Source organism: Solanum stenotomum, chromosome 4 (assembly GCF_019186545.1).
Source record: "Solanum stenotomum isolate F172 chromosome 4, ASM1918654v1, whole genome shotgun sequence".
Classification (NCBI taxonomy): Eukaryota; Viridiplantae; Streptophyta; class Magnoliopsida; order Solanales; family Solanaceae; genus Solanum; species Solanum stenotomum.
In genome coordinates, this window is record NC_064285.1 from 17,327,972 (window position 1) to 17,354,592 (window position 26,621).

Below are 26,621 nucleotides of genomic sequence, written 5' to 3' on the forward strand. Positions count from 1 at the left end.
GACTCACATACGTGAAAGTGATGAAGCCCAAGATACATTAAAATAACAACGAATAATTAAACAAAATCTTAATTTACCTCTTCTCGTGACTGATTATCAAGAATTAGTTTTGAATTCGGTACATGCAAACATGTTTTGAGATGATTAAGTAAGAAGGAGAGATGGTGGATGTGTGTGAATTGTGGTGGGACTGAAATGCGGGTAATTAGGGAGGAAAAAAGTGATGTGAGAGAAAGTAATTAAAATGGTTAATGTACCTTTAATTAATTAAGGAATTTAAATTTTAAGATAGTTGTTTAAATGCATATTTAAGGAATTTGTGTATCTGATTTAACTTTTTAAAATATATGGTATAATTATTAAAATGTGGTATTATGAGTAATATTTTTAAACTATAGGTAAAATATGCATATATTGTAGTTAAGTATGTCTAATTATGTAGTTTAAGAAAAGAATAAGGAAAAATTACCTAACTACACATTATTTTTTACCCCATTTTCTATTATTCCCTTTCATTTAAAAAAATTTAAAAAAATCCTATTTTCCTTAATTTCTGTCATTTTTTCAGATACATCACTCTAAACAATCACCCACGATTTTTTTTTCTTTTTTCACGCCTAAAATCACTCCAGGTATCACTAATTACCTCTATCACTCCATTTTTTAATTTCATATTCTTTCTCTTTCTAGTTCATCATTTGCAAGTTATTGAAAAGATAGTTTTTGATCATCTTCTTCATCCATTTTTTTCTTTCCAATTAATTCATTATCGATTTTTTAAAATCTTTTAGCTTTTTCATCTAAAAATTTCTGATACATATGGATGATGGTCCATCTTTTGGTATTGTGATTACCCAATTAGTAGAAGGTATCATACATTTTCGACTTCAAAATTGACCGTAGAAAAAACGCCTAAAAAAGGGGGGAGAAAGGTTGAGTTGATGGTGGTTTCGGTAAAGGCTTTAGATCGAGATCTATAGGTGACACTAGGGATGTACAAAATCGAATTGAAAACCAAGAAAAAAAACCCAATTTGACTTAGTTTGGTATTGAAAACAAAATCCGACTATATTTGGGTTGGTTTGGTTTTAACTAAAAAAAACCAACCCGAGACCAAACCAACCCGACATTATATATATAATTTTAAAATTTTATTTTATACATAAAAATATTTACTTTGATATAATTTTTAAATATTTCATATACTTTTTCATCGTTTTTATCTTTTAATATATTATTTCAAGTTTGAAACTTAGATTCTGAATGGTTCAATAAAGATTATAGTCTACAGATGTTGGTAATTATAATAAAGCTTAAATCAAAATCAAATTAATACTAATGCAAAAATAAAATCAATTCAATACTAAGAATGACAATAATATTGAATATTTATTTTTGGTTTTACATTGGTTTAGACAATTCAAATACATAATCTAATTTTAATTTCCTTTAACATTTAGTCATGTAACTAATACTTATTAAACTTATTTTAGCATGATTTAGTACTTTTAAATTATGACCATTTTCATTATGACTTGTTAATTTGCAATATTTGTCTTACGCGATTTCATTATTATTATTTTTTTGTTGGATATTTTAGTGTCATTACCCATATCATATTTTGTGTTATTTTCTTAAAAAAACACCTTAGATAGTTGTATTTTGATAGAACTAAAGAAATATTTGAAGTATAAGTAAATTATATGTTTGTATGAATACTTTACCGGAAAAAACCCGAAAAAATTTGAAAATTTGAAAAAATCTGAAAAACTCCGAGGTTGAAAAATTCGAGTTTTATTGGTTTGGTTTGGTTTATAGATTTAAAAATTCGACACAAATGATTTGGTTTGATATTTGAAAAACCTGAACCAACCCGGTCATGTACACCCCTAGGTGACGCCATTGTTGAAAGTGAAAAATAGCCATGGGAGTTGATATAAAGCAAAGGAGAAAGTGTAGAAGGATTTCTTCATCATTTTTATTTTTGCTTTCTACAGATCACATTGTTGATTATTTTTTTTCAATTTTTTGTTGTTCATCTTTTTCTAATACATATGAGTTCAGATTTTTGATGTATCTAGTTGTTTTTGTTTCTTAAATTAATGTATAATGCATTTGTTTCAACATTATGATACATTACAATTTTATCATGCACAATGTATCGTGTTCAAATATTAGTTTTGATACATAACTTTAATTTATTGAAACACAAATTACTATGTATCATGTTCATAGTTATGTATCAAATACATAACTATTACAAATTTCGCTATCTTTTACACTAGATACATACACCCAAACTTATTAAACTAGAAAGTTATGTATATATAGATGTCATCAAATATTATTGTTGATACATAAACCCTAAGGTTTTATAACAATATTAGTTTGTATCATATTCATAGAAAGTATATGACACAAAATTGATAGAGTAACTGGTTGATTTTTTTTTTGTTGTTAATTTTTTCCGAATACATATGAGTTCTGGTCTATTTTCATAGCTAAATGTCTCAACAAAATAGATATAATCATTATGTACCAGATACTGCTTTCAACCTTTTGTATCTGTTTCGATTTGGGAAATATTTGAGAGAATAAAATTTGAAATTTGAATTGTTTGAATCTATTATGATTTGGGAGAAATTGACATCAATTTAATTTGGGGAACTGGCAGTTAACTTTACGTTTATTTTCCTTTTTAATTTCAACGGACAATTTGTCTAATGTATCAAATGTTATGTATCCAGATGACACAAATTTGAAGGAATTTTTATAAATTAAAAAAGAATAGTGATAAAATGTATTTTATTCCTTACACTATGTGATTCCTAAAAATTAGAGGAAATGACACATATATACAACTGATAGTTATAATTAGCAATAAATAGCCTAACAATAATTAACATTTAATAGACAAATAAAAAATAAGCCCAAAATGGTCCAAATTAATAAATGACATTTTAATAGTTTCTTTTTTGTTTTCCTCGTATAACCAATCATCACTAAACAACAAAAATAAGGGAAACATCAAAAATTAAATATACAATACGTAACCACCTAAAAACGTAAATTATGTATTTTCATATGTTTTTTTATTCGTTACTTGATAAAAAAAATTCCAATTGTATACTTGATGATTGTATATAGGTAAAAGAATGGTGTATTCATTCACTTAGTATATTAGTATACAAGTATAGCTATGTTATCCCTTCCAGTGTATACATATTAAAAAATCAATGCATACATAATAAAAAATCAAACACTTCATGTATGCATTGCATTCATGTATACATATTCGTGTATTCATTCCCTCAAAATTTGTATACATTTCAGATTCTTTATTCAGTGTGTAAATGAGGATTGCACATTAAATTTAAAATGCTCAATAGCAAACACACAAGTTGAATCGGATAACGAGAAGAACTTACATGGCTAAAATTTAGAGTTGTGGATGGAGAATCCACAAAATTAGAATGAGAATCTTTTTTTTTTTTATAAATAATCCTAGGGATAACTTTCTTAAACATGACAATTGATACCTACAATCAATTATTGTTATGTAAGTTTTAGCCTAAATTAGATATACCTTAAATTTCAAAAATTAAAACTCCAAAAAATTGAACGACAATACAAGAGGGGGATCAAACATAGGCTAACAGTTAGAGAAATTGACGAGTAGACATCAACAAACCATACAAAATTTAAAAGTGGAAGAGAAAAAATAGACACTATGAACGAATATTTTTATAGAACTCAAATATGTAAAACTAATAAACAAAAAGTAAATCATCTTTTATTCAAAGTAATGAAGAAGAAGAAGAAAGAATTAACAAAAAAAACAAAATTCAAAAGAATCGTGTGTGTATGGAAAAGAAGATAAAAAATAGGAAGAAAAAAACCACTTCCCAATAAAAAAGGACACCATGCCCACCTTCTAAAATTATTTAATTTAATTAAAAATGAACTTCCCAATACGTGGGCTACTAATTACAAAATTTAATTTTCAAAACCTTTTTTTTTGTCAAAAAAATAAAAAAACGCTATATGCTGCCAATTAGTAAAATGGAATGTCATGTTGTGCCATTTTTTCTAAAAATTATACGAAGAATAAAGAGAAGGCCCAACTACAAATGTAGAATAAAGTTGGGCCTAATTAGTGCATTGGAATAGGTCAACTTAATCGAAGTTCAACCCAAGCCCAAATCATTGAACCCAAATTCACTCATCATCTCACTCAAATCCCTATCACTACAAAAATCAATTGGAGAGAAGAAGAAGAAGATTCTGACAGAAAGAATGGGGAGGAAGAAAGGAGTACAGTTCGATGAAGGAGCACCCGATGATTTCGACCCGAATAACCCGTATAAGGATCCGGTAGCTTTCCTCGAGATGAGGGAGCATTTGGTGAGGGAGAAGTGGATCGACATTGAAAAAGCCAAGATCCTCCGTGAAAAGCTCCGTTGGTGCTACCGTATCGAAGGTATTAACCATCTTCAGAAGTGCCGCCACCTTGTTCAGCAGTATCTTGACGCAACCCGCGGTGTTGGGTGGGGCAAGGACCTTCGTCCTCCCTTTATGCATGGTCTCTCCCTTTGCTCATTTATTACTTGTTTGAGATTTAAAGGTTTTGTTTTTGGTTTCTGAATCTTATGTATTCGTTTGATTGCAGGGCCTAAGGTGGTTGAAGCTGTTGAGTCCGAATGATTCTGTTATCTTAGGTATTTTTGATTTCTCCCTTTTATTAGATTGGAATTATTATCAATTTCAGCTTCTATGAGTCTATTTCAAACTATTTCATTAATAATAGTCTAACCTAGAAATAGAAACTTCAATGTAGGAATCTGGGACTCTCCAGAGAGTTTGGTCAAAATTTAGAATCATGAAATGTGAGGTGGGAGTCCACTTAATAATATTGCCAATCTATAACTAATCAGACTAGAAGATTCAAAAATATGATTTGCACTATCTTCAAATCCATGGCCAGTATGAATCTGTAAACTGGAAATATCTTAACTGATTTAAAACATGTGACATGCTATTATTGATACTTTTGGGTTATGTATCACAATAGTTTTAATTCACTATGCATACCTCATGAGTCATGAGTGACTCTATTTTTCAACCTTTTGTGAACATTGATGCACAACATATATCAGTGAGGATCACATTTACTATAGTCTGGCACTATACCTGCATTTTAGATGCTGGCACAACAGTCTGATCCTAACTCGATCAGTGAGGTATTTTTTCCCTGTTTGTCCATTACGAGAGCCTGAAGCCCTCCCGATCAGCTAGGAGGGATGCTGGCACAGTATGAATCTAAAGCTACACTAGCACAAGCTGTATCTGCTACTGCTTGTGATATCAACTCTTTTAAGGTAGCATATATCATCCAACATCTTGCAACCTTCTTCCCAAAACTCTTCTAGACTTAGGCATGCAGCTTAATATATAGCATGTGAAGTACTTCATAATCTAGTATAAGAATCATACATCAACTATATTTTACTCAAAGCTAGTTAGTCTTGCTTCAATTTCAAAGAGGCTCATCAAAGTACATATGCACTATCATAAACACTATAAACCATTAGCATAACTCATGATTGCTGCTCAAGATAAAGTAGGCATTTACCCAATCATATCCACATCTTGCATGTAGTTGTCCCAATGCATGCTTATATGTGAGGAGCATACATATACCACTACTCTGGAAACATAGAATTCAATAATTCTTTCTAAAACATGCATAAATCAATCTGATATCATGCATTTTGATTTAAAACCAGTTATGAGACAGATTATAGTAACCACAACTTCACTCCCTGTTGGGATCGACTCCAAAGCATCTTTAATGATCTAGGAAAAAAACAATCAAAACTTCAATCAGAGTTGGCTGGACTCCAATTGACTCAACAAGGGAAAATATTTATTGATCTATGATCAAACAAACTGTCAAATCGGTCACCTGTTATAATCCATGCTTTAGCATTTCAATCGATATCTCAAGAGTCCTGTATTTACACTTATGCCAGCCCTAACATTCTATCAATCGTGAGTAAATGAAATTTAACTCAAAACTGTAAGAATAAGAGTTAACTCTTACCCTAGGGCGCATGATGTCTTTAATTCTTACCTTTGGGCTTAGGAAATCACCATTAAGCAATGGGTTTCTTAAGTCTTCCATTCTCAGTGATTGTTCCTTGCTAGTGACACACTACAATGTCTTAGAATGAATCAGGACATAGCTTTCCCACGATATAAAGTATTAAAAAAGATATCCAAATTCCCTTACAGATTCCATGAATCTGGTGCATCTACCAGTATGCTGTAGATCCTTCAGACTTTTGACGTTTGCATAGGTTTACTGTGAAAGGATAAACTTAACAGAGTAAAACTTCTGCAAATGCACTAGATTTCTCTTCCTTTCCTTAATCTTTTGGTTCCATCACATTTGTTTTTTCAATTCTTTCATTGTAACTTAAACTCAATATAACAAGTTTAATCCATGCATAAAATCCAAGTCACAACATGTTTTGGAGTCGGGGTATTTTTGGTGATTCTGTTTTTTTCTGTGTTTTTTGTATATACAGCAATTGGAACTCAAAGTTATTCAAACTTTCATCAGGATTTTGCAAATGAAGCTAAAGAAACTAGCTGCAATACAAGTTTGACCTTGGTCACTTTGATTGTTTACTTATCTATCCCTATGATAGCCCACCCACAATGATTCCCTTTAAATAAATAAAAAATGAGGGGAAAGCAACAACCACAGAAAAGCACAGGAAATTTATTTGACAATGTAGGTTAAAATGCCAAAATGCTGTTAAATAGAGGTAAAACTTTCTTCATGAACTCTTTCCCTCCTTAATCTTCCTCTTCATTTATCTAGCAAAGTTATATTAGTGTACAACTCCACTGTCAGTTGAAACCCTTTTTACCTTCTTGACACCTTTCACACCCTTGGCCAGAAAATATCAAGCTTGGCCTGACCAATTGGAACAGTTAATACACTTCTGATAATTGAGTCATTTTTCACTAAAGCTTTCTGTATTCTCTAGAAAATTGCCGTCATTTCCACACACTGACCTATACTGATGGTTAGGAGCACAACTAGTAAAAGGGAGGTAGCAGTTTTAAATTTTGATAACAGTTCTTTTTATTTTAGTCCACCATATTTTGAGGTTAGTTTTGGTCCTTGTAATGTAGTTCTCAAAACATTGAACCTTCCATTTAAGGTGAATTTCATCATTTAGTGAATGCAATCAGCAAAATTACTTGAGAAGTTCCATATTTGGCTTCCACCTCCATCCTCTTCCTTTGATATGGTCTATGCCATCATATCCCTCTTATACACTCTGATCTTGCCTTCAACACCTACAAGCAACTGCCTTCCTGGATAGTTCACAGAGAGTTGAGCAGGTATTCATAAAGAAGCGAAGTGACTTATTTGAATAAGATGTAGGTGTTTGAGGATATATGCAATGAAAGAGGGAAAAAGGGCAGTAAAAGATTGAGCTTTTCAATATCCTATCGAAATTTGTTGATTATACTAGAGGAAGGACTAAAATTGCTCCTCTTACAAATTGAAGATCAGATATAGTACATGTAATAACACAGGAATTGAGATTCTGTCGAAGAGGACTGGAGGTGTCACTAAACTTAGGAATATGAATAGAACCATAAAAGAATTACAATATCTTTCTGATACCATCAATAGGTTCGTTAAGACTTGATATCACCATTCTGAGTCATTTTAACAGATAATGTTTTACAATTGCCATTGTGATGGCTTCTTTTTGCAACGACAAAGCAAGATTCACTAGTCTTGTCATGTACTGTTATTAGGGAGAAAGAGGATGAGCTTTATCAAATAAAAAAAGTAGCAGGGATGAAAGAGGAGAGTTGCAGGAGGGGAAGTAACATTAGAACAGACATGGATATTTCATTTGTATAGTTACGGAATAAAAAATAACGGGACATAATATAGTATGTTATGTTTCACGTCCACGTGAATTTTTAAACCTTACTGAAATTAGATTTAAAGGAGAAAGTAAATGACAACAACATGACCACAGGCATACATCATTAAGAAATTGGTAGGTTTTATGAAGGGTTGATCGAGAATTGACCAAGTTTGACCAACATTGATTACAAGTTGACCACCATAAGAGTTTGTAGGATGATTCAAGCATGGTCCCACATACCCCGCCAGCCTCACGACTCATTTGGTCATGTTAGGGCTTTTATTATTTTAAAGTACTTGGACTTGGGGAACCCATCATTTAGCTAGTTATACATTGAGGTGATGTAGGGTTTTGCGGAGTTTTTGATGAATCATTGATGAAGAACTCTCTTGAGAGAGCATGCCTTTGTGGGAATGATCTTTATCCTCTTCAATTGAACCTTTTTTTGGATTCATCTAGTTTTCATGTATGAGTTTAAGTTTTCTTCTTCTGTGGATAATTTCTTGTAATTGGATTACTAATTAGTAGGTTTAAGTATATGTTACTTGGCGTGACTAATTAGCGAATTGCTGCTTCTATTAGATTTTGTCCAATCTTTCTTATTCTATCTCGATCTTCACATTTTTTTCTAGTTTTTAATTTCCTTGTGTTAATGCCGTTCGGTAAATATCTTTTACTTTCATACCGTATGGGCTGGTGAGGTAGAGTAAATAGTCTTGTGGAACAAAATCAATAAGTTGGCTTCCTTATTTCCTTTCTTTTCTCGAACCAAACATGTTCTTGGATAGAATGGTTTCTCAACAATCTGCTAGTTAATGAGTAAAAGTCAGTTGGCAAGTTGATGTGGGCTCTACAAAAAAAGAACAAGTCTATTTGTTTGTCCAGTGAAACTATATTTCAAAATTAATCTATGCAAGTTGAATAGTGATAACAAATTGCTCTGAGCACTCAAACATGTATAATTCGGGCAAAGAATTGCAACTAAAAATTCATATTTGTAGGTCTGTTTTTATGTTGTAGATTTTAATGATCCATGTTTTGATACACAATTCTTATGCAAGTTCTTGACTTTGCAATATATCCTGGTTTTTGTTTTACATATAAAGCTGTGTTCCCTAAAGTGTGACATTTCCCCTTTTTGCAGGTTTGTATTTCCAGTTATAAGTATAAACTTCAGAGGTTGTTGGGCTTACCAACTTGTGAATTTCAATGTATCGCTGCTTCTGTTATTCACTGCTTAAGACCTGATTTTTTAGTTTCCTGTCGTGTGAAAAACGACAATGGTTTGCAATGTGGCTTTAACTTCCTTGTACTTTTTTTTTTTTGAGGGAACTATATTTCATAGTGGAAATAAAGGAAAAAACTCAATTTTCTTCCTTATTGGTGTCCTGGTCTTTGTTCTATGCTTCCTCTATCTTGTGTGTATTGTTGGTCATTAGTCATGATTAGAGGCTGGTATTTTGTATTCTGTGTTGTAATATTGGAGCTCTTGAGAAAATTAACACACTTTTGTGTTAATTTTTATTCAACTCGTTTTTTATCAGACTCATTCGACTCGATCAGCTCACTTGCCACTCCTAGGCAGAACTTTTAGAAAAGTTTGCCACTCAGGTGTAGGGGTGTGCATCGGTCCGTTCGGTTCGATTTTATGAATTATCGGTTTGGTTTATCGGTTTTTAAATATGCTAAATCAATAACGAATCAATAAGATAATTTTTTATCGGTTTTCGATTTATCAGTTTTGGTCCTTAACGGTTCGGTTTTTGGTTTAACCAATAAGAATATGCTTATAAAATAAATATACGACTTCTCTAATAAATTTGACACGACAAGACAATAATGTAACTTTACAAAAGTTCATAAAATAGAAATAATAATAACAAATATGAAAAGAACTATACATGTGTAACACAGAGAAATAAAGAGGAATATGATTCTTACTTTAGGTTTTGACGATTTGTATAATGTAAAGTTGTGAATTCAAAGTCACAGCGAAGTATGAATTGATGGCTAAATGACAAAGACATAACTATTAAGATATTGATATTAATATTTATTATTATGTATGTATATGTAAAAGTATTAAATTACTAGTCTTAACTCTTAATGGGTTATCGGTTTACCCAATATTGAAAACTAATACCGAATCGATAACCCGATAATTTTTTTTATAAAAACATTAAGAAACCGTTAACCCAATAACCCAATAACAATAAACCAATAACCACTTTTTCAGTTCAGTTTATCGATCAGTTCGGTTTTTGCACACCCCTACTCAGGTGCAATACTAATTTATGGAGCGATATATATGTTCAGGTTTAAGCGCAACAGCAATATTGTCCAGGTTAGTGCATCATTACAGAAGTTTTAAGTTTGTCTATCTAGATTTGTTTTGATCAATTATCAAGAATACGGGTGGGTGTACATGACCGGATTGGTTTGGATTTTTCAAATATCAAATAAAATTATTTGTGTCAAAATTTTAAATTTATAAATCAAACCAAACTAATAAAATCCGGGTTTTTCGGGTTAATTCAGATTTTTCAAATATATTTTAAACTTTTTTAAATCAAACCAAACTAATAAATCTTGGATTTTGTTGGGTAAATTATTCATACAAACACATAATTAACTTGTGCTCCAAATATTTCTTTAGTCCAACCAAAATATAACTATCTAAGGTGTTTCTTAAGAAAATAACACAAAATATGAGATAAGTGATGACACTAAAATATTCAATAAAGAACAACAATGAAATCATATAAAATAAATAGTTCAAATTGATAAGTCATAATGAAAATGATCATAATTTAAAAGTACTAAATCATGCTAAAATAAGTTTGTTAAGTATTAATTACATGATTAAACATTAAAGAAAAATTAAACTTAGGTTATGTATTTTAAATGTCTAGACCAATGTAAAACTACAGAACAAATATTAAACATTATTGTCAGTCTTAGTGTTGAATTAATTTTTTTTGTTAGCATTAGTATTGATTTGATTTTTAATTGAGCTTTATTAGGGTCACTAATATATATGAACTATAACCTTTATTGAATTATTGAAAAATCTAAGTCTTGAAAAACTTAAAAGAACATGTTAAAAGATAAAAGTTATGAAAACTTACAAGTAATATTTAGAAATTACATCAAAGTAAATAGTTTTATATATAAAATCAAAGTAATTAGGTTTGAGTATGAGAATCTGATAGTATCAAGACTAGACTTCACTTCCTGCCTTAAATAATATTTACTTTGTATTGTTTTCCAACCTTTATTGACTTTTTGTAAAGTTTTTGGCTAAAAACATTCTAGAACATTACACAACATGAATTGTGCATAATCTCATTAGAGAATGTATATGATTTGAGTAGTTGTGGCGATTTTCGAACAACACTAAGTTACAAGAAATTACCTGTTTAGGTCCTATTTATTATGCGGTGACTGAAAAAACAAAAAATTCCTCTCAAATGTAAGTTTCATGCATTTTTATTTTAAGTGAATTTTGATACTGATATATTTTTTCCCTTGTGAGAGAATCTATGCATATTTGAATCCCAAGGTAGTCAACTGGATTGTAATATCTGATTTTGGAATTGATGAATTAATTATATCATTTTTATATTAATAAAGTATAAATATTTGGTTAATAAATTAATTTTTATATTATAACAAAGTAGATTATAGTAAATATTTGTATATAAATTTTTTTGCATTATAGTTAATATTTCTTATATGATTATTCATCATAAACTAGATTAGATCTAATTATATGAAATAGTGTAGCATTTACATCATATTTCATAAAATTTAAATTTAATCAAACTCAAAAATGAGAAAATTTTATTTTTGATTTATAATATTATAAAAATTAATTAAAAAAATTGATTCTATTAGTACTAAAAATAACCAATTAAACGTATATACATGTACCAATGGAGAATTTTAATAGTAGCTTAGTTGATCAACTATCTAAACTTTTATATCGTAAGTGAAAATTTTATCCATCATGTAATTTTCTCTTTCATTTTTCATCTCATATTCTTGATAAAATAATTTTTATTTTTTTAAAATGCCTATCAATTATCAAAATGAGAAGATAAATATATTATAAATAATAGAAAGATTTGGGTAAATGAAATTCAGAATAGAAAAAATTGATTAGAAAATTATACAGATAAGTACAAAAATAAAACGTGTAAGGAAAGAAAGGGATAAAAGGTAGGAGAGAGACAATGAATGAGGTCTGACCCAAACATTTTTTATTAAAAAATAATCCCTCGTATACCAACTCATATCTATGTCTCTCATACCATAACATTTTTCCACATACAATTGCTCATTTCCTAGTCTGCTAGATTTGGTAATGCTTTATATGTTTCAGGATATGGCTACAAATCAATTGCTGAAAAACTTATTCGTAAATTTATCAATTCATTTANGAATGAGGTAGGACCCAAACATTTTTTATTAAAAAATAATCCCTCATATACCAACTCATATCTATGTCTCTCACACCATAACATTTTTCCACATACAATTGCTCATTTCCTAGTCTGCTAGATTTGGTAATGCTTTATATGTTTCAGGATATGGCTACAAATCAATTGCTGAAAAACTTATTCGTAAATTTATCAATTCATTTAGTACATTGACTGGAGATGCTTCGGAAGTATGTGTTCTTTTAGTATCAGTGTTTTGTAAACTTCTGAAAACCACGGTTGGGGTTGATGATGAGCTGTAATTGGTCAAACCAAACATTGGAAGATTGTAGGATTCTACGCAATACAACTATATAGCTTGTAATTGGTCAACTATTGAGCACAAATAATCCTCAGGCTTGGCAGCTCACCAATGACTTAGCTTCACTAGTCTTCAATATTTTGAGAAGCAATGATCATTCAACTCTTAAACGCGGGCATCACATCATAAGGATGTTGAAGAAGTTTCTTGTGATGACTCCAATGCATACTATGAATGAAGAATCCTTTCAACATTTTCACATATTTATCTCTTCATCGGTGCCTGAAGCTTTAGTAATGCTTTATATGTCTCCAGATAAAGCAAAGAAACATGTTGCTGATGAATTGATTCATAGATTCATCAATTCATTGACTAGTACAGTTTTGCATATGGAGAGATACAATGAATGTGCTCGATTGATATTAGTGTTCTGTAAGCTACTGAGAAAAGTTGTTGGGTTTGAGGATTCCTTGTATAGATTTTGTCGGAGTAGTATAAGGGATATACTAGAGGCTGTTGGGATTGCAAGGTGCAAGAAAAATGTTGCTGATGAATTGTTAGCATTGAATGATGCTTTTATGTTAGTTCGTGAGGATGTAGTTGTTGATTTATCCCCGTGAGTTAGAATTGAGTATGGGATCAGTTGATTCTATGGGGTTAGCACTGATGAGCATTGTGAATGATTTTACTGAGTATATGTGTTTGGTGAGGGCACTGTTGCAACAACCTTTCGACTCTAAAAGTGGTGAAGCAGTGTATGCTGAGAGTACATTGAAATCTTGCATCATATTTTTTCTGACTTGCATATCATTTTATATGATTTGCTAGGTAAAATAGAGCGATGCTTAAGGAAATTGGAAGATAATTTGTTGATTAATGAAGGCAGGCTTATCGTATCATGGTGATTTCAGTCTCTTGTAACATCGAAAGAGTTAAACAATATTTCTAAGTTGTTTAACAACTCGGAGGTCTTTTGGCAGAAGTTGAGTCAACTAAAACTTTCACTGTGCTTTCTAATCGGGATATGTGCAGAGAGTTTTGATGATTATCAGTGGATCATTGAGCACAAGGAGGTAACAAATTTCAAAGTACGGAGATATTTCACAACGAGGATGCTTGAAGAAGCTAGAGGTGGAAACAAGGAGGAGTCATATGAGATGCTTATCGATAAGTCCGAGTTGTTGGAGGTGTCTTTTGAATATACTGTTGTTAAGGATCCTGCATTACTGCTAGGTGATCTGTTATTGCAATTCAAACATGAAGAAGCTACTGGCCTGGAGTGTTGAGAGAGTGGTTCTTCTTGGTATGTTGAGAGATATTCAATCTTCACAAAGCTCTCTTTGTTGCTTGTCCCAATGATCGAAGAAGGTTTTTCCCAAATTCAAGTAGCTTTTATCATCTTTATGCGCAAATTTATATCTAAAAAGTATTAACTTTAGTCATTAATATACATTTTTGGTTGCAGCATCTAAGGTGGATCCGTTACACCTCAAGTATTTCACCTTCTGTGGTAGAATGATTGTAGTGGCATTAATGCATAAAGTTCATATCGGAGTTGTATTTGATCGTGTATTTTTCTTGCAATTGGCTGGAGAGAAAATTTCATTGGAGGATATTCGGGATGCAGATCCCAGCTTATACAGTAGTTGCAAGCAGATACTCGAGATGGATCCTGAGCAGTGGATTAAGATATACTTAGCTTGACCTTCGCTTATATGCTAAAGAGTTGGGATCCATAAAAATAGTCGAGCTTTGTCCCAATGGGAAAGATATTGTTGTGAACAGTAAGAATAGAAAGAAGTATGTTAGTCTCCTTATTCAACATCATTTTGTCCCATCAATTGCTTCGCAGATAGCTCATTTTTCTCAATGTTTTTCTGATATCACTATCTCAAGTATCAAGACTTTCTTGTTTCGGAGTTTATATTTTGAAGATCTTGACAAAATGCTTGATGGAGTGGAACTGCTATTTTTGTCGAAGATTGAAAAGCATATACAGAATACAATGGATACGAAGAAAATGATCATCAAATATCCTGGTTTTGGAAGGTAGTCATATATCGTCACAATATTTAAACTTCACACTTTAACCCGCTCTTTCTAATACATCTTTATTTTCTTTTTTTCTTTGAGTGCAGATAGTTGAGTGTATGCCTGCTGAGAAGAAAAAGGCTCTTCTTTTCTTCTGGACTTCAATAAGGTATCTACCTATAGAGGGTTTTCGTTGTTTAGATTCTAGACTTTGCATATCTAGAACCTCAGTGTCTTGTCAGCACTTGCCTTCTGCACAAACATGCTTCTACCAGTTGTGCATTCCTACTTATTGTGATAGGTTTGTGATGCAAAATTGACTCAAAATGATCACCCAAGAACTTATTGGTTGCAGCTTCGGTAACCTATGATCACACATAGTCTGTTTATACTATTGTACTCAAGCGTAGAATATGCTTTTCAGTATAAAACTCTGACTTTATTATATAGAATCTATGAATGTCATTCAATTTTAATTATCGNGCCTGCTGAGAAGAAAAAGACGCTTCTTTTCTTCTGGACTTCAATAAGGTATCTACTTATAGAGGGTTTTCGCTGTTTAGATTCTAGACTTTGCATATCTAGAACCTTAGTGTCTTGTCAACACTTGCCTTCTGCACAAACATGCTTCTACCAGTTGTGCGTTCCTACTTATTGTGATAGGTTTGTGATGCAAAATTGACTCGAAATGATCACCCAAGAACTTATTGGTTGCAGCTTCGGTAACCTATGATCACACATAGTCTGTTTATACTATTGTACTCAAGCGTAGAATATGCTTTTCAGTATAAAACTCTGACTTTATTATATAGAATCTATGAATGTCATTCAATTTTAATTATCGTCCTCAACCTTCTCTTAGTTCTGATACTCTTCAATGTATTCCTAACTTGATCACTTTGGAAGATAATAATAGATTGTGTATTATGCCTGGTGAAAAAGAAATTAAAGAGGTTGTTTTCAGTTTTAGTGTTTTAAGTGCTGCAGGGCCAAATAGATATAATGGAACATTCTTCCAAAGTTGTTGGGATATTATCAAAGAGGATATCATTGCCTATGTTCAAGACTTCTTTAGAGGGATAAAATTGACCAGATACTTCTTGCACACTTGCCTAGTGTTAATTTCTAAAATTGACACCCCTAGTTGCTTTGGTGAGTTCAGGTCTATAAGTCTTTCAAACTTTACCAACAAAATTGTTTCCAAAATATTTTCCTTGAGATTAAATCCTATGTTGAAAAATATAGTCTCTCATTTTGTAAAGGAGAGACTAATCACAAAGAATGTTCTTTTAGCTAAGGAAATTATTCAGAATATTTTTAAGACTAACAAGGGTGGCAATGTTATTATGAAACTTGATATGACCAAAGCATATGACAAAATGTCTTGGCACTTTGTGATATCTGTTTTGACTAAGTTTGGCTTCTCTGAATAATGGACGAACATGATCTTTAATCTTATCTCTGAAAATTGGTACTATGTGGTTATTAATGGCGCTAGATATGATTTTTACTCTTCTTCTTAAGGTTAAGATAAGGTGATCCTCTTTCCCCCTCTTTTTTTTAAAAATTTTGGATGTAGAGGTCCTCTCTAGATCTTTAAATGATCTGAACGATCATAATATGTTCATCCCCTTTTCCATGCCTCCTAATTGTCCTAATATAAACTACTTGGATTATGCTGATGCCATTGTTATTTTTAGTAGTGGCAATACTCTTTCTATGAGACTCATCACGAACTGGATCAAAGTATATGAGTCAAGTTCTGGTCAGCTAGTTAATAGAGATAAAAGCTTCTTTTTACCTGCTTCTAAAACTTTAGCTCGAAGGATTAATAGGTTAAGGAGATGTACTAATTTCATGGACAAAAACTTTTCTTCTATTTATCTTGGTTTCCCTTTGTATGTTGGTAGAAAGAAGCTAGAATATTTTGATTATATGGTTAGTAAGGTTGTCAAAAGGTTTAATAGTTGGCATGGTAAGCTTGCTCCAAGTTGAAAGGAGAACCACACCTAGTTGATGTGAGGACTATCCAAGTTAAAGGGGGAACTCTTACTTAGTAGAGTGTGGGTTTTTCCCAAAGTTAGGTCTCATGAGATGTAAGCCTTCACCTAGTGGTGTTAGGGTTGCAATCTCCGTATCCAATGAACTAAGACTTAAAGAAGTACCTCATAGTGTTCAAAAGCATAAATGGATTTAGACATGCTTAAGTAAGTATCTCATAGGGTCCATCTTAATAATGAACTTAGACATGCTTAAAGAAGTGTCTCATAGGGTTCAACCTAATAATGAACTAAGATGTGCTTAAGGGAGTGCCTCATAGTGTTCTAAGGACTAAAGAGAGTAACTAGTTTCCAACCAAAAAGTATGAGTATGAGGACCTAAAATTGATACTTAGCATGAATAGTATTATGGGATGCTATTCATGCATTGCACAAGTATGACTTAAGGTTATTCAAGAAAGTGTTCTTTTGTGTGATGTATCTTGAGATAGGATTGTGCTATAGTTACCTTCCTTGTTATAATTGACTAAAGGTGAGAGGTTCCCTTGGTTATGAGAGTTAAACTAGGGATGAGATCTTAAGATGGTTAGTGTGATGGCCTAAGGTGGTACTTAGTGTGAGTGAGATTATGGGGCCTTACTCATACATTGCACAAGTATGACTTGAAGCTAATTATAAAAGGGAAAGTATAGAACTTGACTAGGTATTTGTACTATGCTTTATGACTAATGCTTACATTATGCCTATATTGGAGATTACACTTATATGATGTTTATGTTGGAGATTTTACTTATGATTATGTTATTATCTCTTATGCTTGTTGATTATGTCTTATGTTGACTAATCCTTCTATTATGCTCTTGTGATGTTGTGCTAGCTAACATATTTAGTACATTTTGTACTAACACATACTTTGCCTACATTCTAATCAAATGTAGGGTTCGGAGATTTGAGTACCACTCTTGAGGTTAGGTTTCTAAGGAGCAAATGAGTTGAAGATTTGGGTGAGTCCTCATAGCTTCGAGGATAAAGCCTCTATTTTCTTTATGTCTTTTATTTTCATGTCATGAGACTATTGTATGGGCTTTTCCCCAAAGGTTTTAATTCAAAGATGAGTTTAGATGGTTGAGACAAAGTGTAGTAAAGACTTCTGCTTGCATTTTATAAAAGACGTTGATTGTATGGATAATTTTTTTAAAATTTTCGTACTTTTCGATTATCTTATATTCATGATATGCTAAGGGCTTGTATGAGACCCCTTCGGGGTCAAGTACGTCGTGTTACATCTACGGTGTACCCCTGAGTCGTGACAAAAATAAATAAATAAATAAATGATATAAGCTACTCTATTTGATAAATATAAAATATTGATGGGAAAAAAAGTGAAAAAAGAGAGCAAGGGGTAAAATGTAAGAGAGAGACAATGAATAAGGTAGGACCCACACATTTTTTTTAAAAAAAAAATTCCTCATACACCAATTCAATTCTATGCCTCTCACACCATAAATTTTTTCATTGTGTATGGTTACATGCTTCATCAGTGCTTTTCTTTAGAATCGTATATGTAAACTCTCTCACTAACATTATCATATCCTTCAAATCCGAAGCACTACAAACATAATCAAATATCAAAATTGCGGAGATTTTTGAAATTATATCATTTATTAGTTTCTATGTTTGCAGATGAAATGTGCTTGGCATTTTACCAACTAAATGCATAGTTGCATCATTCTCAACACCATAAAATGCCAATGTCTCCAACAGATAGGAGAGGTGTCAGTTGGAAGACAACTCTCCTGCCAGTTGGAGACATTGGCATTTTATGGCGTTGAGAATGATGCAACTATGCATTTCGTTGGTAAAATGGCAAAGCATATTTCATCTGCAGACATAGAAACTAATAAATAATATAATTTAAAAAATCTCTGCGATTGTGAAATGTGATTATGTTTGTAGTGCTTCGGATTTGAAGGATATGATAATGATAGTGAGAGAGTTTACATTTATGATTCTAAAGAAAAGTACTGATGAAAGCATGTAACTATACACAATGAAAAAATTTATGGTGTGAGAGACATAGACATGAGATGGTGTATGAAGGATTATTTTTTAATAAAAAAATTGTGGGTCCTACCTTATCCATTGTCTCTCTCCTACCTTTTACCCCTAGCCATCATTTTTCACTTTCTTTCCCATCAATCTTTTATATTTCTCATTTTTCTAAGTTTTCTAAGTTTCTGCTTTGGGTAAAGAATGAACAAAGAACAGAATTGAAGTTTGATCAGTTCTCTTTCATTTTGTGGTGGTACCGCGGTGGTTGTTATCACCGTTGGTCATATTGAAAAAGTGAAGTGAAATGGTGTAATGAAAATGGTGGTGTGGTTTAATTTAAAACTTAAGAAATCTATTTGTAGGAAAAAAAAAGAGAAATTGGTCAAAAGATAATTAATGTATAGATAAGAAATTGTGAATAAAATCTTTTTTCTTTAGATTTTTCTCAAAATAGTCAAATGTTATTTATTAAATTTTCCCCTAAAATTAATGGTCTTATTATTTCTTTTACTAAGTTCTTTTTTGGGGATATTTTATTTAATGATGAGTTTATCTTAATGAGAAACATGTATTAGTCATTATAGTGGTTAAACTAGTTTGTTAGTCATCAAAGTGGTTAAATTAGTATATTTACGAATGATATACATCATTAAATTTTGTTATTTGTATATGATATAATGTGATAAGTACATATTACTTGAAAATAATTGAATAATTGACTAATATATATAATTGTTAGAGCTTATTGTTTAAAAGTAAAACAATTACTTAATAAATAGTGAACATGATGAACAAATTACTTGGGTAAAGGGTTCAAAATATATTCGAAATTTGATCGAAAATGTCATGCCTTGAGGCTACCCTCTTGACGTAAACATGGGACCTAGGATCACGAGTGACCCCAAACTAACCCTGAACTGACATATCATAAGCATACAATATTTTTTAAAGTAAGAAGATACTATGCGAAAGCTAAAACCATAATTTACAGAATGATGGGGAATACCCAATCTAAGTTTGAATATATAAATTGTGCTAAGAGTTCAATAACAACTGAAAGATCAAACTCAAATCTAAAACTGAATCCATCTATGTCTGAAATAAGCCTTTAACTGACTAGAGATGCTGGGACATGTCCCAGCTAACTCTAGCAAAACTGAAATTGAAAGACTGAAAGTAAAAGAAAATATGTCTATCGTCCTCGAAGAATGAGGACTCACCAGTGATAATGCTGAATACGGATCGGGAACTGATCTACTCGTGATCTAGACTGACTCCTCAATTGCCAACATTCAAGCCAAGAATAGATCTAAGTATAGGTACGACCCAATTAAGATGGAAGAATTACACCAAGCTTTAATTAATAGAACACATCAAATGCAACGTTGGATAAAATCAGTTGTACATGTATCTAGTTAAGAGTTTATATATCTGAGTTAATACTATATGTATCTATGAGAAAACATTCAGATGCTAAAAAAATGAAGAATTTTGAATTTTTTAACTTTTTTTAATTAATGATAAGACAGACACTCTACGTTCGTGATTTGTTCTAAATTCGTTTATTTCAGTTACATTTCATATTTAAATACACATAATTATATGTACATGCTTACTATGTATCCGAGATACATGTTTTTGAATATAATGTATGAAATTGATACTTGATACATCAAATTAATACTAGATACATATAAATGATATATGAAATTAAAATTAGATCATATAAATAGATGCATGAAATTAATACTAGGCACATCTAACAAATACATGAAATTAATACTAGATACTTCTATGATACATGAATGTACTTTTATGATACTCATGTATCTAAGTGTTTAGTTTGTTGGATATATCATATATTGATAATAGATGCATCAAATTAATGAATTTATTATTGTAAGAGTAATAAAATGAAATTAATCAAATTACATGACCAAGAATATTAATGAATTTATTATTTCAAAGAATAATAAAATAAAATTAATTAAACATAGATACACTCCTTGATTTTCGCTTTATTTTAAGGGATTTGATTAATTAAAATTTCTAGAATTAATTGTCCATGTATTATGAAAATTCTCAATTATTACTCTAATTAAAGAAATCAGTTAGAACCAATTAATTTAAACAAATAAAATACGTATCTCGATTGTAAAATTTAACAAATATATGTATCTCGCGGATTCAAACTCATGTATCCTAAGCATGAAATATGGTAGAGGAAGTAATAGTTGAAACTAACGGAAATCTTAGTAATTAAGACCTAAACTAGTGAGATTTATGTAGTTTGCCCTTTTAAAAAAAGGGCTGGCCCGGAAAAACCTGTAGCCCACGTACTTATAGGCTGACTCGACCATTTTCTGACCCACACAAAATGGACTAGTCCGGCCTGATCCGTCAAATTTCAAAGCTTGTAAAGGTTGACTGAATGGGATGGACCAGCCCATATTGACAGCTCTACCTAGCAGTATTATTACAAGTGTGAGGGGATTTCTGAAATTTTTCCTAAAAATATTATCATTAGTACAAGCATCATAATTAAAATATATGGAATAACAGTAACGTGAAGTAGAAGACAAGGTAATGAACAGTAATATTTCTGTTAAAATTGAAGCAAACTTACATGGCGATTATGGTGAATATCAAACAGATATCCAAGATGAAAGATAGAAACAAGTGAAGAAGAAAGGATCATGTCCTAATTTGCTCTAATTTTGTGTTGATTGTTCAAATTGGACACTCATATACAACACAACTCACTTTTGCATGTAGAAAGATCAAAACTACACTAATTTGTCTTACTTGCAGATTCTATTGAAGCGTCGGCAGATCTGAATATTGCGCGCTTTAGGAGGTTGTTTTTTGTGGTTCTCGAAATTTCCAGGCAGTGAGAGAGCTTCAAATATGCGACCTTACTTCCATTTTTTGGTAATTATGATATGAGTTTGAGGATTCTGTATACTCTGGAAACAAAAGTGAGTTTTTTTTTCAATGCTATTCCCGTTTTTACTTCTTTCATTGTGTTTTTTGTTGCCAATTCGTCTATAATTTCAAAATATTATTTTTCTATTTTATTCATGGAGTTCAGTTTCTATTAAGAACATATGGTGCACTATTTGTTTCAGTATACTCATATGGTGCTGATCTAGTTGTATCAGTAAAGGGACTTTATGTATTAGTAGCAAAACAGAGAGTTATGTTAAATTATTTGATCTTAAGCACTTTCATGCATCACATTTAAGAATTTTTTCTATTGCATTTGCAGTCATGGGGAAACATGATCCTACTAACCGTCCTTTACAGATGGACATGAACTTAGTAATACAACCAAGAATGCAAGAGCAAGAATTGTATGTGGTAATTGAATTTCCTCCCTATTCTCAACGATTTCGATAATATTCAACTGTTGTTATGTTTACATTGTTTGTTGAGCTAGAGATGGAAATACACCATGTTTAGTTATATCTAACGGATTATGGAAGGAAAAGAACGGTTAATTTTAATTAGAACAAGCCTACTAAAATGACTAATATGCCTGAATTTTGACTCACAAACAACATTTATATACTTGTTCAATTGTGATCGAACATAAGAATCTCGTTGTGTTCTCTCTTTCTGGCATATATCATGATTAATGTTGCTGCAACAATTTTCCTTATTTTTAGACTACTTTGTTCTATTTCTCATCTAGTTGCTGGCTTTCATTTGGAATAATGCAGATTCCATGGCAAGTGGTGTATACCATTTCTACAAGCTCAATTGTTAGCCTTTTGTTGCAATTTAGCTTGTAAGTGGGTTTGAGTATGAGAATCTGCTAGTATCAAGACTATGTTGGAAAACTCTATACACAGCGGAAGCATACTAGAATCTTACTGCTTACATGAATAATAGATAACCAATAATCATTTATGCTAGATCACATAATCATGCTAGAACACATAAACATATTGAAATTTAATTCGATAAATACCTCTTGAAGCGTGAACAGATACCTTCAAGCGAATCCCCAAGTTAGACACACCTTCAAGTGAATTTGCAAGATAGCTATGGTCTTCTACAGTGATCCCAAGTTCACATCTGAACTCTCTCAATACTTGGGTGGACAAGTATCGAATAGAAAACTAATCAATCTTTTTCTAGGTTAGGAGAATCTCTATTTATAGAGATTTCTTCCCCAATCCAAAAAGGAGAAGAAAACCCAGTTTTCTTGAAAAACAAGAAAAACACACGCCTACTCCTTTTTCCCCTAAGAAATAGGATTCTGAGTTCTAGTTACATATGGGCACTGGAGGGACCACAAAATTAATTACTGAGGCTTCCTATTATGGAAATAATTTCAAATAATTAATTTGAATTATTCTTACCATAATAAATTACAAATCATTCCACTAGAAATTCGTAATTGCACTCCTCTATGTATATTTCATAATTTCCCATTAAACACTTATGAAATTCCCCATGTTAAGATTTCAGATACTAATCAATAAATTAAATTACTGACGAATTTAACTTAATGATTAATTTCCTTTAGAGCACTACTTAACTTATTTCATGTGTCGGATTCATAAATCCACTTGCAAGGTTTGACACGATGAAAACTTATAAGTTTCTCAAAAAGACATATCAATCAATCTCTATAACGAGACATGGATTCCATCAACTAACTTATTATTTCACAAATATATATTATTATCATCCAACTTACCAGGCATATTGACCCATCTCAGAATCTCACCTTTTAATAAATCAAAACGATAATTAATATATACAGATCATAATAGTTATATCAGGATTAAGAATATAAGTACATTTAATAGTTTAGAGAATATGTTTTGTCAGTCAGTCTAAAACAACTATCTCTACTCGGTCCCGTTCAATACATACAAAATGCACTAGCACAAGAAGTTGGAACTATACCGTTCCCATAATCAAGATAAATTACCTATAATCTTGTGCTACAATCGTACCGATGGCATGTCCAATTTCCATCCTAGATTGTGAACAAAAAACTTTATACTTATAAGAACCGATGATTTAATCCTCTGTGTATAAGCTAAAACTCTACACACTAAATCATCTACTATATAAGTAAATAGACACCATAAACGAATATATGATCTATTAAAATTGAGCAAATATTTATTCTATAATAAATATTATTTCTTAACACATGGTTAATAGTATATATCCCAACAATCTCCCACTTAGACTTTTAACCATCACAATTGTTATAATGTACTATATCTAAATGCATGGTTAATAGTATATACCCTAACAATCTCCCACTTAGATATTTAATCTTGAAAATTGTTAGAATACTATGTCTAAACACATGATTAATAGTATATACCCTAACAATCTCCCACTTAGACTCTTAACTATGCATTTACAACTTTCACAAGCATTCCTTTATTTCTATTTTCTCATGCAATTTTGTCTAGTAGTGCTTCGTCGTAACAAATCGATTTTGACCTAGAGCTTGAGAGAGCTTCTCATGAAACCTTCCAAGAGTGTACTTCTTTTCAGATCATAAAAGTTCTCTCAAGCATACAAAACAAATCAATCTTCGCTATGATTCTCCCACTACGACTAAGCACTACATAATCACACTTTCATGATCTTGAGTCTTAATATTTTCATCAAAATCTTTCGATATTGAAATATTAACAACTTTTCATGTAGTGTTCTTCAATTTGCTCAACATCACTTCCATTACTTGAGGTAGTAGTTTTCTTATGTCTAGCAACGTTCCTCCCATTACATAAATGCAATGGAACGTCATTTCTGACATACCGATTAGATGTTTTTGAGCGTCTGAATTTATAATTGACTTATTTGTTATTTCTTTGTTCAATTCCTGTAAAACTAGTTTACTTCTACGAACATGGTTTACTAAATGATCCTTTTTCTTGAAATCAGACAGTTGTGTTAACAATTGTCTTATTTTCTTTAAGACACTATAATAAACCTTCTTTCATTCTTTAGGATATCTAATTAACACACACATTCCGTTCTTAATTCTAATCTTCTTATTCTCCCACTCAGCACATGTGCTGAAAAATTCTATAATTGAACGTGTCACAGATTAGACTTACGTCAAATCCAACTAGTTCTATAGTTGTTCAAGGTACTGATTTGAAAGAAATTGAATTCAGAATGTGATATGTAGTTATTAGAACCTATCCCAAAAGAAACAAAATAACTAATAATAAGTCAATAATTAATCTTATCATCTTTATAAGAGTACTTCTTTTCTCTTCTACACCAATCTATTATAGAGTGTCTGGTGTAGACAATTGAAATGCAATTATCCTATAAGATAAGTGACTCATGAACTCTGCAGAGAGGTTTACGTCACTACAATCAGATTGCAGTGATTTTATATATATTTTTCATGATGCTATTTTCGTTTGTCTTAAATATTTTGATCAGTTTATCTAGGCATTCAGACTAACAAAACATCAAAAAATATATATTCATATCATGAGTAACCGTTTGTGAAAATCTCAGAATACTCAAATTCACCTCTTACCTGAATGTTTATTTACCTCACAAATCAAAATAGAATAATTCTAACTTATCACAACTACTTTTTCCTTTTTAATAGGAAAGGTCTCTTAGTGATTTTTACTTCTGAACATAACTCACATGTTGGTAGTGACTTCACTTTCAATGAACCGTTATGTCCATCCATTAACCAACCTCGAAGTTCTATTCAAAATAAATAACTTAGACGCTAGTGTACAATAAGTTTCATTCAATCTAAAGATACTTTCTCTTATGAGATAGATTAATAAAATTCAGTTTATGCGAGATAATATTAATTAAAAAAAATCACGCATCAATAGACCACAAGAAATGAAATATTCATCAAACTCAATGATAGGAGAGTTATAAATAAATATATCAAATATTCATCTCTTATCTAGTTAGAAACTGAAAATAATTCCTTCTAACATAAGGTACATGTACAATGCATTCTTTGAATTAATATCTTTATCTCTACCAAAAGAAAAACTTAAGTAGTACTAAGTGGGTGTGTAAAGTCTATTGAGAATATGAGATATAATACTTTAAATAGATCATAATATTTCGAATAATCCTAAATAACAAAATTCAGGGCTCATTTATACATATATATCCATGCATCTCGAATAGCCAATCGATGGGATTGGAGAACTACTCACGCAATACACATGTACAATGATCGATTATTCACTCCATAAATTTATACAGACCTAACTCAGTTGGAGAGTCTACTGTTAGTTTAAGTCAAGTGAAAATCCTCTAGTTACATTGATCCAATCCTATATTACTCAGTTTAGGAGAGTTAATACAAATTATCAAAACTAGACGATTAAATACATAGTGACTTGTATCAATTTCATCCGATAGGGAGGAAGGTCTAAGCCATCACATAAAATTAATACTTCACTACTATTTAATCAAATATGACCAAAAACTCATATAATGATCCAAAAAAATTAGTTTCTTACTAGGTCGTTCTTATGAATCTACCAAATTTCAGATCAATCAGAGTTCTTTTTTTTTTTTTGAATTCCAAAACTATGATCAATTTGGTTGAAAATGTTGTTTGGCCAAAATAGAATTTAAGATTTTCCCGCTCAGTAATTCTTATCATATTTCATCATTTTGTGAAATACATACACGAATTAAGAATAAAGAACAAAATTCTAAAATTCCAAAAGAAAAGCATGTTTATGTATACATTGAATATTAAAATTCAAAAACACACCTCATAGATATCAATGCATCTTGAACAATAAATTTTGATGAAAAAATGACTACTCATGCAACATACATACGT

The 26,621-nt window shown here is 31.2% G+C and overlaps 1 protein-coding gene and 1 pseudogene across 1 annotated transcript; both read left to right on the forward strand.

The window, feature by feature from the left end:
- The first annotated feature begins 4,241 nt into the window (after positions 1–4,241).
- On the forward strand, positions 4,242–9,475 carry LOC125862978 (NADH dehydrogenase [ubiquinone] 1 beta subcomplex subunit 10-A-like). The gene is made up of 3 exons (XM_049543116.1): positions 4,242–4,582; positions 4,670–4,718; positions 9,109–9,475. Exons 1-2 carry the CDS (start codon positions 4,297–4,299, stop codon positions 4,702–4,704), a joined length of 321 nt encoding a protein of 106 aa, XP_049399073.1. The 5' UTR covers positions 4,242–4,296; the 3' UTR covers positions 4,705–4,718; positions 9,109–9,475.
- Positions 5,301–26,621, forward strand: part of LOC125861338 (E3 ubiquitin-protein ligase UPL5-like) — a 33,828-nt pseudogene continuing 12,507 nt past the window's right edge.